General features: G+C 32.2%; 1 protein-coding gene across 9 annotated transcripts in view; it reads right to left on the reverse strand.

The window, feature by feature from the left end:
* LOC123564135 (synaptotagmin-15-like) overlaps positions 1–19,585 on the reverse strand; it is a 397,543-nt gene that overhangs the window by 105,479 nt on the left and 272,479 nt on the right. The window contains exon 1 of one of the 9 annotated variants that reach the window (XM_053536721.1): positions 16,584–16,658. The exons of 7 other annotated variants lie outside the window; for them this stretch is intronic. In XM_053536721.1, the coding sequence (XP_053392696.1) occupies positions 16,584–16,591 (8 nt within the window). In that variant the 5' untranslated portion in view covers positions 16,592–16,658. Of the gene's footprint in view, positions 1–7,322; positions 7,476–16,583; positions 16,659–19,585 lie in introns of those variants that run through there. One more of the 9 variants, XM_045357488.2, reaches the window with a different exon arrangement.

Raw genomic sequence — 19,585 nt, forward strand, 5'->3', positions numbered from 1 at the left:
ACAAAACTCCCTTAGCTAGCAGTTTTCTTTAAACTTCAAATTCCGTGTATGACGACTTAGTCTAAAGGGCTGGCCATGGTCTACTTGCACCTGCAGCAAAACTAAAAATGATAGCATTCGAAAGCCTTGTAAATTTATTGGTATTCACTGCAATCCTGGTGACAATCGCCCAGAAAAGTGAGCCCGTCTGGCTAATTAGATAAAACTAGTCCAAGAGTTAATAATTATACAAGGCAAAGAATACACTTGGGTAAATTGCCTAATAACTGTCAATATACAATTGTACAATAATCATTATTATGATGGCATGTACATTTATTTCAGTATCATTCGACTAAACTACACGTAACAGTTGGTATTACGAGTATTACTGAAGAAAAAATATTTACTTTTCATATAGTAAATTACACAATAGGGAATAATAAAATTGATGATTGTCTGGTATTCATAGAAATTCCTACTATTATTACATTTTTATGATAAATGAATACTAATGAGAATTTTGTTGCCCTGTTGCTTTGTTGGCACTCTATATTAGAAATAAAATTTGTGCCATTTTTCTTACTAATTACATTTATATGAATAGAAGACATTGCAGAACTGATATATCCTACGTGACTGCTCACTTACGCATCCCATCTGTCAAATATGGGATTTTTCGGCGACGCCGTCTAAATTCGTTTTCGTTACCTATGCCACGTGACTTCAGTTTGCAAATCAAACTGCTTGATAACGCATTATAGATAATTTATCAAAATGGAAGATTTATGCAACACTCTGCCTGATTGGACGAGAGTGTCAATTTCTTTCACTCTGTTGATTGTGCTACGCTGAGTGAAATGTAGACAAAGCGTTTATCCTAAACGACGCTGTTCACAGTTTTAAAGCTAACTTTGGCTCAGTATATTTAGCAAGAATATTGATATATCTCAAAATGATAAGTAAGTTTAATAAATATATGAAAAACCTGTTCAAATACCAACATATATCAAATTAAAGAAAGAGCTGAATACGGTCTGCTTATCACATGAATAAGGGTATGATAAGAGTCTTTTATGTAGAGAAGTGCTTTTTAAAAGATTTTCCTTGTTACAATTGTCGTCTGTATATGAAAAGGTTTCTTGCTTTTGTGACTTATTCAGATTGCATATTAAAATGAGTACTTGTTTGCTTTGATATATTTGTTATAAATTATCTAACTGATTTATTATATATGAATATTTTTTCTTTAGTATGGTATGCAAATATTGAACTCAGTTGAAATCTGTTTCATTATATATATGCTATATAATGACTGAATCTCATTACACTGAAATGAAGGTACGCTGCATACAGTTTATCTATGTGATATGACTACAGTCAAACTTTGCTTATGAAACAGAAATATTTAAATAGTTACAATTGTATGTTTTGCTTGACCTTCACTTTTTTATAGGTGTGACGTCATTGTCCAAAGATTCATGAATAGCGAATATGCAATTGTTAAAGCGGGATCAGTTGGCCTATTTTAGAAATAAATAAAAATAATAAATAAAAAATCCTTTAATTGATTTTTTCTCATGTATTCTAATCAAACTTGATTTGTAGCATCTTTATTAGGCCCGCAGCCAACTTTGTTCAGCTGGGACATTTGACCCCTTTTAGGGGCTGCTAGAGCTAAAACTGGAAACGCCTTTGACTTCATCTCAGTGTTGTAATATTTTCTGGTTCTTCGGGATCATTGATTTCAATTCATTTAGATTTGAAGATTGAATACCGCTTAAGTCGGTGCTAGTGGGCGTGGGCAGTGTTGCATTTTCCATTACTGCTCATGAACAGACTCAATCAAACCGAGTCTGCAATTTTGACTGTTTGCCTTGTTTTCGGTGCTTCCGAGGGATCTACTTTCCAGATTTTTTTTATACAGCGTCTCATGAACAGCTTGGTGGATCTTTGTCATACTTGGTCTGGAGCATCATTATAAGGTCCTCTTCCAAGTTTATTTATATAGGAACTTGGGCCCTATTAGGGACCACTATAGCTAAAAGTAGATATGCCTTTCTTCGCATTAACCACTAAAATGTAGTGGATTTTTATCAAACTCGATGTGTAACAATATCGTAAGGTCTCCTGCTGTTTTGTTACAAATGGGGATAGGGACCAATTTAGCTAAAAATATAAACACGTTTAATGACCTCTTCTCATGAACCGCGTCATGAATCTTCATCAAACTACTGCTGTAATTATTCGTCTAAGGATAAACGAAGCAAAATTGCAACCCTACGAAACCTTTGCGAAAATTTAAAAGAGAACCATTTAAATTGTTAAAGTGCGGTGTTTAGTTTTGCAATTTGAAAAATGTTAGATGAAAGATGAATGTTAGATGAAAAAGTTTGTTCACAGATCTAGTGCAATGTTTTGATTGTGTATGTATGTGATTGTTGTTACATGATATATAAATAAATACTGTTTAAAACTAATGTAGGATTGCTTTTGACAAAAGTAAACGCGTTAGCTGTATGTTTTTTTTTTGAACAAGAGATCTTAGACTAAGCAATTCACCGGTCAGTTTTCCTACATTCCAAGTACAACAGCATTAAATCATTAAAGAAAAGCGGAACTACGTATGATAAAGAATTTATACGCATGTTACATGGTAACCAACTATGATAGAGAATGTTTTTCAACAGCAACTGTACAATCTCAATAACTCACACAGAAGCGCACTTTATACACATTTTTAGCGAGCGTATGAATTTGAAATAAATTTAAAATCTTTTAAATTTCAAGCAAACATAGACTGTCTACCACAATTACCGTTAACAATACCGAACTGATGATGCAAGAAAAAAACACAAAATGAACTGAAGGAGACACGTTTAATTCAACTTGTCAAGTACTGGAACCACATTCGTTTGATATCCTCAATCTAAATAAGCTAACCAAGTTACCGCCATGTGAAATATTGATTTTTACAGGTTTCTGCCACTTGTAAAAACATTCCTTTGCATATTGTCAAGGAGTATGTCTATAATTGTAAACTTGCAATGTGTTAGAAACAAATAACAATTTCCACACGTTCACGTTTGCGTTCACATTATACAATTCGGCATTCTTTAGTCGGTAATGTACCTCAACGCGCACGTGGCTGAGAATGCTGAATAGAACGAGCATCGCAGATTACGTGACTCGTCGATTTCTCTACGGGCCCTTAAACGGAACCCAATATAATAATGAATACATATGTGTATGGCAAGACATGTAGGACTTTAATTTTAACATTACGTAAGTGACATTATTGCGCAAAATGCTAATGTACATAACAGACCAATCCATCAACTGTGTTTGTAAATACGCAATATGTGTTTTTATGATATTATGATATAACAAATATGTTTTTTTTCTCACAAATTAATCACTCCTTTTATACCAACAGAAAGACATAGTATTTTACCTCACTGCGTTTAAAAATGAAAAAAAAACTAATAAAAACTAATTATTTCCTAAACCGAATAAGGTAACAAACATTAAATGTTTACGATGCATCAACCAGGACATTTATTATAATAGTAGTATGTTGTTAAAGAAGGCCAGTCCATCAACTCCATCCAATATGCTCCAAACAGATTGACATATATTACATTCAATATTTCTAAAGTTAATCTAAACAAAATTCTCTTGCCTTTGTAATGCTGTCATGTTAGAATGAAAAAAAAAACAACAACAAAAAACATCAATTGATATACATGTACTTAATGTGAATGTAAAGGTAAATAATATAATGTTAAGATATATGACAGTTACCTGCTAAGCCAACTGTTGCTGAAATCAATATCATAGAAAATGAGTTTTTACAAGAGGTAAGTATTGTGTAAATGAGTAGAGAAACTCAAATAGAAACTTAAGTTTGTTCATTTTGTTTTCATGACATTATTATGATTGACCACAGAAATAATTTAGAGTGCAGGGGCTGTATCAGTTTAAAGTATTGATTTAAATTTGTTGCACATATCTGCTAATATATTGCTTGGCCATTAAATGTTCCGCTCAGGTCTGTTGTAGGACCGGGAAGGATGTTGCACGTTTTAGTACCTCTCGCGAACCGAATCGGCTGTTGTTTTGCTAAGTTGTGTACTATGCTTCCAACGGAGCCCCCTCATGTATTTACCTTATTAAGAAAAACGAGACTAACTTTGATCTTAAGCATCATAAACTTTCATTAATCAAGTAAACTAGTTTTTCAGGAGAATGAGATATGTTACTCAAGAAAATTTGTATACTGTCGTAAATGTCGTCAAATAATGACAGTAAGTACATGACTGTGTGTCATGTTTTATGGATTATACAGTTAGTTTGTCTGGTGTCAAAATAAGGTTTTACATTTATAGATAAAATCTGTTACTGATATTGACTATTATGAGATTTCTAGATTTTACAAAGTAATTTGTAATGCGTTCCCGTAAAACAACTAAATCAAACGGAATAAATGAGAAAATTGCGTAAACATTGCGATATAGGAACACATAAAAGATATTTAAAAAGCAACAGTTACAACAGAAAATTGAATTACACTTATGTTGTAAAATATATATACTTACATTTTCTGAGCTCGCATGTTCGATGCACTTTGTCATTATATTCAGCTAATCCGTTAACATGTAGTTGGGTTTTGCTATTGTAATTTTCATTCTGATTTCGCACAGATATGGGATAATAAAAAAGATAAATTAGGGTGTACATACCACGTTTACATGAGATTTTGGATGATGAAATTGAGTTGCACGCATATGTCACAGACAGAACACCACGATCATCCGAAAAATAATCATTTGGGTCTTCATGAGAAATAAAACATACAACGTATATGAAAACAATGTGCGAAAATTGCCTTGTTTAGACTTTTGACACTTAGGGAGAGCGTTCCAATACTTATTGCTTCGAAACGTACCGGTGCCATCAACTCTTCACAACTGTATCGGATACTCATATAACTTACTCAATAACGTAGATGAGAAAACCAGCTTACTTAAAAAGGAGCATATTGCAAAAAAGCTAAATATAATATAGTACAGATGAAACAATATTGACCGGGAACACATAGGTTTACACATCACATTTGACAAAAAAGGTGATCATGGATACATTTGTCAAATATGGATATTTTTTCAAACTAGAGTTTATCGCAACGGACTGCAATCTCACATGAAACATGTGATAAAAACAGTCGGACAGTCAGTCAGTCACATACGGTAAATCTACGTAATAGTACAATAGCGAATAGTGTCATAAATAAGGAAAATAGAAAATACCGAAAAAAGTTCATCTACTATTATCCTCAAAATGCCATTCAAAATATTTTGAATGCACAAATGATCTATTGTTTTAAAGACAGTATGTTGTAGTTGGTAATGTTTTGTGTTGCTCAAATTAGTTGAAAACTTATTTCGTTAGGAGGTATGTTTGATATTGTTCTTACTCTCCGCGGCATCTTACATGACTTTCTACATTGATCAAGAGGTTCAAGAGTTAAAGAGCGGACACGAAATCACTGACGGACGGACAGACGGACGGACGTTCTTACGAACTGACCTTTATTTTTTTACCCACAAAGCGACAGAAAGTACCCAACAAGCATGACGGAATGAATAGAATTTACCGTTATCTATTATCCTCATTACCCAACAAATGTACTCTCGTTTGCTCGGACGGACGGACAGACGGACATACTGGCACCGGCGTCATAACATAATATGTCTCTTCGGGCGTACAAAAATGACAAGCTTCTGGATGCCAGGATCAGAAAGAATTGTTTTGCACAGACAAACAAGTACATCCTTCACGCAAGATGTTCCATATGCATATATTTGATGTAAACATCCTTTGAGACAAGATTTACATATTCAGCTAAACAGAATGGACGGTAGGGACTTAATTACGCTCGATTATATGACATACATTTCTTCATTCGACACATTGTCGCAACAAAAAAGTTTTAAGAAGATTTCTGAGACTTATCGGCTTTAAGTTTTTTTTTGTCTGTTTAAAAGTAATATAATTGATTCTCAAAATATAAGTAGACAGAACTAAACAAATGTGTTTTTCGTGTCAATTTCACTTCAAATACTGCAAAACGTGTGTAAGAATGAATAAGTGGATGACTAAAATCATCAGCCAATTCTCCTTCGCACACTGTTATTACTAAAGAATCACTTATCGATATCAAGTGCAGCAATTACTGGCAACAGAATTTGATCTCCAGTGCATATTATTGCATAATGAAATTATTCCAGAGAGATAGACGATGGGTTTACAATATCTCTCATATCACTTATGGAAGCTCATTATACATGCAACATAAACTGTCTAAATTTTCTTGCAATGAAACAATCAATACATAACTAGACAGTTATTGCTTAAATGATACATTTACAACTCGCTTTCTTCAAATTAACTACATACACTTGAAATTTAAAAACGCTTTCTTAAAAAGGTAAAAGATCTAGGCAGTCGAAGTTTTTTTATAGAAAAGCTTCTGCCTCGTTAGTTGCATGGTACAATTATGTTATGTTAACAAGTATGACATCAGATTATTTTACAGTTCATACTGACTAAAACAACTTCAATAATAATCACTCTTGATTTTTTGACAATGTATGGACGGTTTTGTTTGAAACTATTCTAGAAATATGACGTGATGTAAACTGATATGATTATTTAGCATCTTTCATATATTTAAATGAAAATGTCTGATACTAAATAAACACACTGATATCTATCTTTAACCGTTTAAATCTGTTTTTCTTTTTGTAAAAAAAACATGCACTTTTTCATCGTCATTGAGTTTTAATATCACGGTTTGCAATAAATTATTTTCTACAATAACAGATACAGAAATGCACAAAGTTAAAGACTAATTGATAAAATTACACAAATTTCCTATTTTAAAGCATTATTAAACATTTTAACATTTAATGTTAATGTATAAAGCATTTAAAAAAGATATTGACACATCTGAAGAGTAACAGTGCATCATTGTATTAAATATGATTCATAGTTCAGTTGTTTTTCCAGCCATGCAATGACCAGATTTATTCATTGGACACCATTTTAGAAAATGGTATAAAGTCAAACACTGACACTGCTGTTGACAGAAAATAAGCCCACTGTATGCTAAGTTTCCGTATTGTTTATTAAAATCTAAACTATCAAGAACGACCATCATTTGAATTGAAATATCATTGGTTAAATGACTAGTAAATTTATCTAAGCAATATAAATTAGATAAAAAGATAATGTTGATTAAAACAAATGTATTAATGTATTAAAAAGTATAAACACCTTACCGATGCATTCTGTCTTATAAGACACGACGTCGTTTTAGTCCGCCAATGTCAATGCTGTTATCAAATGTTCCGAAAGTCAAATACGTCTGAGCTTTTCTCCTTTTCCAATAACTACATTTATGAAGCTCCATGCGTTGATCCGGGAAAATTGACAACATGTAGTTACTGAATTCAGGTTTAATCTATACTTTACGCCTATACAAGGTGTCAAGAGAAAAATGTAACCAACATCTTGTTAAATTGATGTCCGATAAAGACATTGTAAAGTGATGGCACATTTGATTTTATCACAGAATGTATGCGTTTCTAGAAAATACTTTATAGTCATTTTAATATGTTGTTTCCCTGGGAAAAATGTGTATGTGTGTCTAGAACAACTGTTGGCACTTTATAGTTATTTTAATATGTTGTTTTCCTGTGAAAAATGTGTATGTGTGTCTAGAACAACTGTTGGCACTTTATAGTTATTTTAATATGGTGTTTCCCTGGGAAAAAATAGTGTATGTGTGTCTAGAACAACTGTTTGCTCTTATAGTTATTTTAATATGGTGTTTCCCTGGGAAAAAATAGTGTATGTGTCTAGAACAACTGTTGGCACTTTATAGTTATTTTAATATGGTGTTTCCCTGGGAAAAAAATAGTGTATGTGTGTCTAGAACAATTGTTGGCACTTTATAGTTATTTTAATATGGTGTTTACTTAGGGTAAAATGATATGAGAGATAATCTGGAATAAAATAATTCTATTTTGGAATGAAATCCTCACTTTTCAATCAGAGAAAATGATGTACGGTCTGTCTTAAGGTTTTAAATCTATCTCTGCGATGCTTCGATAAAGCGTATATAAAATTGCTCACTAATTCACTAAATATGATATGAATTAGTGTTAGGTTTAGTATTTTATCAAGTTTCTTAATATTCATACGCCAGTCAAAGAAATGTCATGAACTAATATTTATATCTACACGAGACGTCGCGTGACAGGATATAATAGTTCACTTCAATAAAAATTGATAAACTGTTTTATACAGCTGTTTAGAAATAAAATGATATGTTGAATAAAAGGCGAGTGTTCGAGATATAATAAAGGATATTGGAGTTGAGAAGTATGCACACCGACTGTATAGACAATCCTCTTCACGTTAATATACAAAACTGCTAACTTAAAGTAAGATTTACATTTGCCAGACAATTTCTATTTGGATTAAATGATGAAGCTTTTATAGGAACTATCCCCGCTATCATATGAACGACTCGATTTGCAATACCGTACAACATATTGGTTTTACAAGGAAACATTTAAAAACGTTTATATTTACAGGCAAATAAGAACTATGACGACACATATTTCGAATAAACTTCAGAATTTCTATGGTGAATATTGTACTGACTTTCATTCAAAGAAAAATTGTTGTAAAGGTGCATGCCAATAGTTTCGCACCTATGAAAAATGATGCAAAAGGAAATTATAAAACGATATGAACGCAATTAATTTTTCCAAATGTTTGGGTCATTTCGCTGAAATGCTTGAATTATTTGTCAAAAACATAATACAGATGGTTCCAAACTATTTAACTTTTTTGTGAATAATATGTTCACCAATCAGTTTCAATTTAAGATCATGGTTAACATTCAATTTCACTATAATGTTCGTAAGCTTTTGTTAAGGAGCGTGCTGGATGTTGCTCATTTCGTTACCTCTCATGAACAGACTAGGTCAAACTCTCTGTTGTTATTCTGCTTGGTTGCATTCTATGCTTTCAAAGGACCTTCCTACAGATTTAATTTACAATAAATGAGATAAATAATCTATTTGGTAACTCTTGATATCTCACTGAAATTAGTCATTTATAATTACTTGCTCACAAACTTCTAAGACATCTAGATATCTATTAAACCCAGTTGATCATTTGGTTTATTGGCATAAGCAATTTTGCCAAGTATGCATGTATGCCTGTAATAAAAAGCAAGAAAGAAGTTAAGCTTAAGAGGTTATTTTAATAGACTCTTAAAAATATATTTATATAACTTACAAATAATTGATATCAGTGTTTTGTTAGAAATACATTGCATATCGCACAAGATTTTTATCCTTACAGAGAACGACCACTTATAACAATGGTTAATATTTTCATTAATTAAATATCCTGCACAAAATAAAATCATTAAGGGGCAATTGCAGAAGCACCAATTATTGAAACACAGATAAATATATGTAAGTCTAGGATTTTACGTATCATATCATATTCTTTAAATTTCAGTTATGTACATATATTTTCTGTATGCCATATGTTGCATTATATGATTCGTGTGTCATCAAATTTGAAAGCAATACAGCATTTGCATTACAATGAAGGCTTGTTTCTTATTTGTGTTGCTCCGGTGTATTGGAATTTTTACTTGTATGATTTAATGGTGGAGGCTCATACAAAACATCAGGAAAGGAAAACAAATTGGAGACATACGCACAAATAAGCAGACTCCTTATCATTACATCATGCTGAATTGCTTGTATACCAAACATGTTTACAGTAAAATACAAATAACTGAAGTATTTGTCATGTGTGATATTGCCGGTCTGGCCAATTACTGCTACATTGATTGATGACAGATGGTGATAAGGCAGATATAAGGAATTTTATATATTGTTACCATGGAAACGCGTCATGGTAATTAATGTAGCAAAATTTATTATTTATATGTAATTAAAATATCAAAGACGAGTATTTCTTTAGCTTCATGTGGTTCATCTTTTACAATGAAGTCAGATTAATTCCAAAAACAAAATATGAACAAAGAAAAGTATCAAACGAAAACATCAACAATTGGGTCTTTATAATGCTTAGTATCACAGATTCAAACAAATTCAAAAGAATTTATCTGTCATCTTAGAATATTGATGTGTAGAGACAGCTAATTAATGCTTTGTATATTGTACACACAGATTATAACAACATTATACGCAAGAATTGCTTCGTGTATTATACTGTAAAAGAATATTTGACGCATTATCATTACTAAAGATGAAACAAGTAAAGCTTTCAAAGATTTACTCATTCATTTAATTTACTCTACGACAATATCACAAGCCTATAATCAAGAACAAAGGGCAAATGTTCTTAGGAAAATGTTGTCTCATTTTAAAATCGGTATTAACTATTCGGTATATAAATTGGAATTATCATAAAGCATCAGTGTAACAAACAGACACAAAAAGTCACGAGAGGGGAACAAAGCAAGGTACAGTACAGAAAAGGTCACTGGCAACACCAAAGTTGGAACCAAGTACGATCCTCTGTTACAACACAGTGGTGACTATGTTCGTTTGTTTTGGGTTTAACGCAGTTTTTCAACAGTATTTCTGTTATATAAAGACGGACAATTAACATTACCAGTGTTCCCGGATTCTGTACCAGTAAAAACCTATTCTCCGCTAAATTCCCTACATGAATCAGAGGTGGAGGACGCATGATAGCAGACACAATGTCTTTTGTCAAATCGTCACGTAGAACATACGCCTCACCAAGGATCGAACTCACGACCCCGCGATGCATAGATCTGGGTTCTTCCTATTGAGCTTAGCAGGCGGGAAGGGTGGTGATTAAGTTCTATCTCTAACGCATTTAAAGGTAACCGTAGCAACACAATGTAAAACAATCATGCTCACATTAATATATATAACTAGTAAATTGATACATCAGGTATGAATTTAAGTAGCATACAAAATGACGAGATTTTACTTAATACGACGGATGGTGTCACTTAGAACAGTTGGTAATACACGTAAATTTTGAATGTTATTACGAGCGTAACGCAGTCTGAAATTTTTGTGGGTGAATGAAATAAGATTTATTTTCTAAAAAGAATAATGTAATAAATCAGCCTAACTGTTTCTCTTTACCCAAGAGAAAGGAAACGCTCCTGTGTCGAATTTATTCGAAATAATGACATTTTAATTCAATAAAAGATAGAATTTACATTTTTCCTCCTGACTCTCCATTGAGAAAGTGTTTTTTTCAGACCTTATATAAATTTGTCTTATCTATTAGTGTTACAGCCAAATTTAATTATCATAACATTTGAAAATATCTGATATCTTTCAAAACATTTTAACCTTTCTAAAAGCGAGCTACCACAATCTTAATTAAATTTAATCTTAGACTAGTAGACTAACTTATTCAATGGAATGAGGTTATTAACATTATAAAAAGTAACTTGATAATGGCAGCCATACTTCTATAGAACTACTAAATTCAATCAACTATTTTGTCTGATGTCAAACTAAATCCCTGTTATTGCCTTAAATCCAGTTTATAATGTAATGGAATTTGCAGAGCTTCTCCGTTACACAAACATCTGAGTCCAAAACAAGCAATTAAACAAAATAAATGAGATTGCCATAAAGCAGACTTCAGATATTGAGATCACTCTAAAGTAAACTTGAATAGATAGCATTACGTTATGAGATCGAAATTTTGTTTTTGAAATTTCCATTGAAATTGGTCATGAATGATTTCCCAGAATTGAAGAAACAGACTGAAGGCATAAATGTTTATCAGTCAAATATGAATACAAATGGACATGCATCGTGATAATGAGATGATGCAAGTTGAAAAAGTATGCTGAGATTTTAAGACGGGTAGGCTTCAATGTCGACATACGTAGTAATAAACAACTGGACAATTATTGCGAGTTGCCTAATGCACGTTACAGACTCTGAACGACCAAATTGTATGACAAAACTGATGCTCTGAATTTCAATATTTCAGTCTCATATTTAAACAAAGACGTAACTGTTTGCCTCATCGTACAAATAATGAAGCTCAAAATTTCTATTACTTCAAAACATTTCGATTCTTTTTGCATATTTTATGTAATAGGGAAATAGAAAAAAATGGAAACTCCATATGGCGCCAACTACGACAATAGGCTGGCTCGGTTTCCCGAGTCTGCTCATGTACGGTAGTCGAAATACTGATCCGTCTTGGTTCGTGTATGGCAGTAAAATAGCAGGTCAAGGCTATTTTGTCATTCTATGTTATAACGTATTATAATCTTGCATTTGTAATTCATTGACACCTGCGCTTGGTTCAAATCAGGAAAGCCTCAGCTACAATAAAAATAGTATCATTATGATTCTTGCTATTCACTGTTTATGATTGTTTATGTTTGCGATAACAAATAATGTTCGGTAAATCATGTCAAATAATAGAGATCTAAAACTGATTTATCGCCTTTACCCATCGCAGGAAATTTATACAGCAAAAGCATTTTTCGTGACAAAGATAAAATATTCTCTCCAATGTGATCACTTTGCTTAGCCCTATATACATGAATTAGAAGAACTTGAGAAATTGATCTTATTTGTAAAACTTTGAAACGGACCAGATTATCAAGGTGGAATTCACCTAAATTGTAATTATACTGTTCCGTGTCGAGATTTTACAAAAATATCGAAAATGTAAAAAAAAAAAGACATGGCGATTGACAATTGCCGTGTTGGGAATATCATTAATTTTATATGAAACAATGATCGAAATGTAAACGTAGGACTTCATCAACTTAGGCTCATTCCACTTGTAACTCGTAAACCTGTCTAACCAATTGGACAAGAACGAGGCTGTAGTCCTACTTTTTGAAGCGTTCAGTGTGTTGACAAGATGAAAATACATCTTTAAGGACAAGCCATTACTTGTAGGAAATTGAATGAACGTTCCTAGCACACTTAATAGTTTTCTACAACACCACGCCTGACGTTACGATGACGACCGGATATGAGTCTGTGTAGAGCTATAAACAAAATATCTGAGACACTATGTCCTGGCCACATAAGTACGTATTGCCATAAATACATATTTAACAAGGCATTTAAGAGTCTATACGAATATATACAGATTTTGTAGTCTTAGAAAAGCACAGGGATTAATTTTCAGACATTGTTCAACCTGAAAATAGTCTTGGTTTATGTCTAGTGTTATTATTTAGGTTGAGTAATACTTATTTATGTTAGGAGCCACAAAAGGTACTGAATATAGGAAAGTGTCAGTCTTAGTCCGCTATACAAATGCACTTTAGATTAGAAAACCAAAAACGGTAGACAAGTATTTGAATCAGATGGTCCTGGGTTTGCATTATAAAATATTTAGATTTTATTCATTAGCGGAAATTCAAGAAGTCAGGCGAACACAGACCAATGGGTTTTGATGACAGATAACGGTCACGAATACTATTAGTTACACTGCTTGTTGGTGACAGGATACGGGATATACGCTGTCGAGGAAATCCATATCAGGCGAGAGCGAAGCTCTCGCCTGATATGGATTTCCTCGACAGCGTATATCCCGTATCCTGTCACCAACAAGCTGTGTAACGATTTTATCTTGCCGACTACCATTTACTTACATGCTATAATCAACACATTTTGTAAATTAACAAGGCTTCTTACAGTGCAGACTGGAATCCTACAATCATTTGTTTGGTCATCAGGTTTTGTTTATAGTTGATTTACACCAGCCATAAAATGCACAATGACCTGTGTTTTGGTTAAATCACAAAACACAAAAGCTCATTTACACAGGTTATGAACTGGTTTAAATCAGAAACACTAAAAAACTTCTTGATCCATCCCTTCGAAAGTCACCAGATTTTCACGATGTCACAAATGTCTTGATACTTTGGCTTTCGTCCAGTTTCCTGTTAAATCATTCATCTTGTACGTAGATTAAATGATCCTACAACAAACTTCTGAGTAACAAATATGTCAATTCCTTCATTTAACGATGATTTAACTTAAAACAAGATTTCAACGTCCGTGTATCCCATACAGAGTTATTCCGCTTTTACGGTTAACTTTTGTCAAACTTCATGAGCCTCAACTTAAGTAGAATGAAATCGGCAAGAAAACACTAAATTTACTCTCGGAAACGATTCTATTGCCGGAGCTAATACATAATCTGACTTGATTCAATTACGCCAGTAGTGTGGCAGCCATTTTGTTTTAATCAAAATTCATATCTGAAATATACTAGCAGGATATGGAATATATCCTGTCTCCACGTGACGTCTATTGAACAATAGAAATGCAAGAAACTTGTAGGAGGCAAGATAAATAATTATACAACTATGAACAGTGACATAAGTAAGGACACATTATTCAAACTACTGAATAAATGCTGCCATCAGGAGAAGTACCCTTTTAAGGAAATTAGAATAAACGATCATGGATCCCTTTTTTTAAGAACGGTTTATTGTAATAATGGTAACAGAACATTCGCCTGCATTTACCCTGACAGTTCTTAATGTTTATTGATGTTTTAGAGTAAGTTCATGTAGGTATTCTTGACACTGTCCGTATCTTTCAGCCTCGTTCTGGCTTCAAGATTTTTTTTCCGAAATCATGTCATTATTTATTGACATACAAGACAATCTATCAATTACATAACATGACTAGGCGTCTGGATCGCCCTGTTCCGAAATGAATATACTGTACAGACATTTTAAATCTTTCACGTAATCCTTCTTGTAAGATATCCATAATTGTACTTTCCATGTATGCGATTTTATATAAAGTATCCTTCGAGACATGTTCAGATACAGTCAGAGTGGACGGCAGGGACTTAATTACATGCGATAAAACCGACAGACATTTCTTTACTGATACATTTTCTTAACATACAAAGAAGACTTCTGAGACTTGAACTCATATTATATTAGAAATAATGAACTCATATCTTTATGGCTGAAACTACATACATTTGTATTTCGTGCCAATTTGACTTCTATTTCTGCAAAACGTGTGTAATAACAAGTGTATGACTAAACTATGCAGCCAAATCTTCCCCGCTCAATGTCATTACCATAGAATAACTTACTGACTCCAAATGCTGCAGCAGTTGGTAGTTCAAAAATTCTGATCTATAGTGCACATCATTTCCTAATGCAATTCCTCTGAGAGTATAATGCACAGAATTTCTCTGCCATAATCCTATAAAGGCTCATTACAATGCAACACAAGCTGTCTTAATTTTTGTTGTTAACAAAATTATTTTGTTAGTTCAGTCTTACAACAATAACGTAAGATTTCTCAGCAATCTTTCGAAACTTTGGAACACTTTCATTTCGAAATTAAACGTAAAAAGGTGATTCAATGCATTTAAGTTCATTTATATTGAAAATTGCTTTTTTTAGAAGAGTCCCCACCCCGATTGTAGACTAGTACAATTTTGATATTACACAATAAAATTTGAGAAAAATAATAATTATAAATGGCGTTTATTTTAGAAAAGTTATGAAACTTGACGCCAAGCTTTAGCCCCTTACCATTAGATTTTTTATCATAAAGAGAAATTTAAAAATGCCCCAGAATTAGTATTTGAACTTATGACTTGAATATTGACGCTTTCGACTTTTAATACATCTACTAGTTAAGAAATATGTTTTATGTTCAAAGGGGTTTTTAGCATACCTCATCATCTAAACAAAATGTCTAACACTGAATTAACATATTACCATGTCTATCTGAGACAAATGAATAAATTCTAAATTCATAAAATAGTAAACTACAATTTTAAAATAAGATATACACATAAATTGCGTTATCCTGTATAGCGTTTTGGCATGAATTATTTACTACGTATATTTTTCTTTGTCAAAGAACAAAAAAACGTAAGTGCAGTAAATATCTTTATATAGTCATACATATAGAAATGAGTATTTGTTAAACTACATGTAAGGAAACAAAAACGTGTATTAATATAGCGTTGATAAAATTTATAAATTAAAAAAAGAATTGGATGTCTGAAATATTTTATATATTGGCACATTTGAAGAGTAAAAAAACATTGAAATATTAGAAAATAAGCAAGTTTGCTTATAACCGATTAGTTTCGCCAGTTTTTAAATTAATATACTAGATGATTTAATTGATCAATTGAAAGAAAACATTAACATTCATTCATTCATTCATTCATTCATTTTTATTAGCATGGCATATGACTTTCAATTTAAGACTACTAGAGACAAAAACAATCTATGATTTGTTTTTCTTCATATAAAACTAACTATTTTATTAACAGTTCTAAATTACAGAACAAATCGGAGTAGTCGGACAAATCATCCACGGAATTTAAACATTATCTGCCGAATGAGCAGTAAATTGAACTAGACATTGAAACCTAATCAGATACCTATGTATTCAAATTAGTAAAAATAAAAGCTGATGCAACATCTATATAAGTAATAACAAGGTGTTAAAACATCTTACCGATGCATTCCGTCATGAAAGACTCGACATCTATCTAGCCCAAAGGCACTGCTGCTATCAAATATATCGAAAACTGTCTAGCAAGCATGCTTATATTGTTTTCCAATAAATACTTCTGAACCTGTTGCCGTATAAAAATTGTGGCGTTGATCCCAGTAAATGGAGGGCATTGTAGCTTAATTTATTCTAATGTCTGGATAGACAGTCTAAAGAAATATGCCCGACTCAAAGTCAACGCCCTGTAATGTGTATGTTTATTGACAGTGTGCATAGCAAAAGCCATATAGTAAGTGTTTCAAAATATTTTGGCAAAATCAAAAACACAAATATATGCAGAAGATGATTGCTGAATTAAAGATAGTATGAGAGGTAGTTTGCACTTACACAATTCTAATATGGACAAAAATGCAATAGTGTAGGGGCAATAAGTTTTATCTGATCTCATGCTGCATGCCCTTTTTGTATGATTTGCATCACTAAAATGCTCAGATATTGCGTGCGTACATTAAAGTATTAAAAAGGTATAAAATGAAATAATGATTACCAAAAATGTATCATTAGACCTAATGTGTAGTATTTTACTTATTTTTCTTGTTACTGCAATCTTAATCTTTGTAGAATATGCATTATATTTTGGTAACTATTATTTAAGCAACCCATACGTGACAGTGCAAAACATTACTTTTAGTGGAGCATAATTATGTTTGAATAATAAAACTGAGGAGTTAAACATTTTACTTTGTAATTTTTTATGTGTTTTCTTTTCCTAACACTTATGGTGTCATCAAAAAAGGTCTTTCACAGGCCGACATAGAAAATATGGTTGGAATATAAATTAAAGAGTTTAAAGTATTCTATTCAATTCTATAATAATCACATGCCATTCAAGGAAATATATATTGCATATAACATGGTCTAAATTCATTTTCCAGAAATACTAGCAATATATCTATCTTTATGTTTTAATCATTTTAACGATTTATCTGCAATAGTTTTAAAATGCGCTTTAAATGTGAACGTAATAGCGAGTAAAATTTTTAAATTATAAGCAAACTTTATGGAAGAAAAAAGGGTTTTGAAAATAAGTTGAAAGTCTCAAACAAACATTTTGTACATCGAATATTTATGTCCTTTGCAATAATAATCCGGAGAGATGCAGGGCAAATATTGTTGCCACTCAAACTGTTCTGGGATTGATATGTACCTGTCCGGATTTAATTTCTAAGATAAATGTTAGTTAATTCTGTGCATGGACAAATATGTCAAGTCTAAATACATTTACCTATAGGAATTTCCGGTTAAACGTATTTCTTAGACTGACAAGATATACTCTGTTTTACCTCAAGCTGTGTATAAAAATGTCCGTATGTCAAATAATTTCAAGTCATTGTATAATTTAGATCAAATTGTTCAGACTCTTTGGGAACAACTTGTTTAAAATTTTATGACGACTAACTTTTTCTTTGTTAAGGAGATGGATCTGGAATAATGTTTTACATTCCTTTGTTATTTTAATAATCTAATCTTTAATTTATGTAAATTTTTTTTATGTGTTATGAACCTCTCAAAAGTTGTGGTCATTTGACTTTCCCAAAATCAGTTTGTATCAAATTAATATTTCTGAACAATATTTGATCCAATATAATTTTTAGACTAGTAAGTATAAGATCTACATTGCCGAAATATTAGAAATAAGACGGCGAAATTAGATATTAATATTAAAGTACGTTTTGTAATAATTATACAATGCAAACAATTTATCTAATTATTTGTCTGATGTCAAACTGATGATTATAAAAACTATTTCACTGATACTGTTTCCCAGATTTCCGGATTTTTCGAAGCAATTTGCAGAGCTTCTCCATAAAACAAATATTCGTGTCCAAATCAATCAGTTTAACGGAATAAATGTGAAAACAGCGTAAACATCATTGCGATGAAAAAAAAGCATTGATAGCGCTAGTTCGAAGCTCGTAATGTGTAAGATGCACTTTATATTAAGTTGTTTTATCTTGTATATTTGCTACTAAAATTTTCATTCCATTTTCTGTGTTCAACCGCTATCCTACAAAGAAATATGCAAATGTGTATCGTGCTTATAAAAGTATATGGAAGTAAAAGGGAGGTTGAGACGAGAATATACATGTGAAAACCCTGGTCTTTATCATAAAAATTACATTTTGTGTACCAAAAATTGATGCAATTTTCTTAATTATAACAGCGAAAGACGCACCTTTTTACGTGAGCAATAGGTGAACCAAATTAACAACAACTCCCCCTCCCACACCCCCCGCTACACACACACACACACACACACACACACACACACACACATAAAAACAAAAATACGGCCGTATCTATTGTATGTTTTAAATGAATTCCTTGGACAAGATCATAGCTATTCTCTTGTCCTACTTCTTCCATCACTTTCCAGTTTCGTGAATGAAATTCAGGAAGACAAAAACACTTTCAAGAAGACCAACAAATTCTTTTTAGGAAATAAGATGAACATTCATTACGCAAAATGTAACACCACGTTTGTTGTCACGATAGCGATCGGAAATTGAATTGCGTGTTGCTGTAAACAAAATATCTGAGACACTATATGTACCGGTATAGAGGGCATCATACATATCTGTTGCAGGTGTATACTACAGAGATATAGGTAAGTGTATTCAGATTGAGTTTACCATTATATACTGCATATATACATGTATTTAAGATATTGACTAAATATTTTTTACTTCTCATAAAATAAAAGTATTTTCCATATTTATCTTTTATCCGTAGTCAAAGCAAACAAACACAAAGAAATCAATTCTTAGACTGATAGCATACTTGTTAACAAATGTAAAATATGACACAATTACTTGCATATTATTTGAGGACTTAAGTCAGTAATTGCAAAGATTCATTCATGCATCATTCAAGTTTGCTGACATGGGGTCAAGTTAGAAAAGCTATTAAATACTTAAAGTGCTTCTGTTCTGGCAGGGATGTAT

This window comes from Mercenaria mercenaria, chromosome 2 (genome assembly GCF_021730395.1).
Source record: "Mercenaria mercenaria strain notata chromosome 2, MADL_Memer_1, whole genome shotgun sequence".
NCBI lineage: Eukaryota > Metazoa > Mollusca > Bivalvia > Venerida > Veneridae > Mercenaria > Mercenaria mercenaria.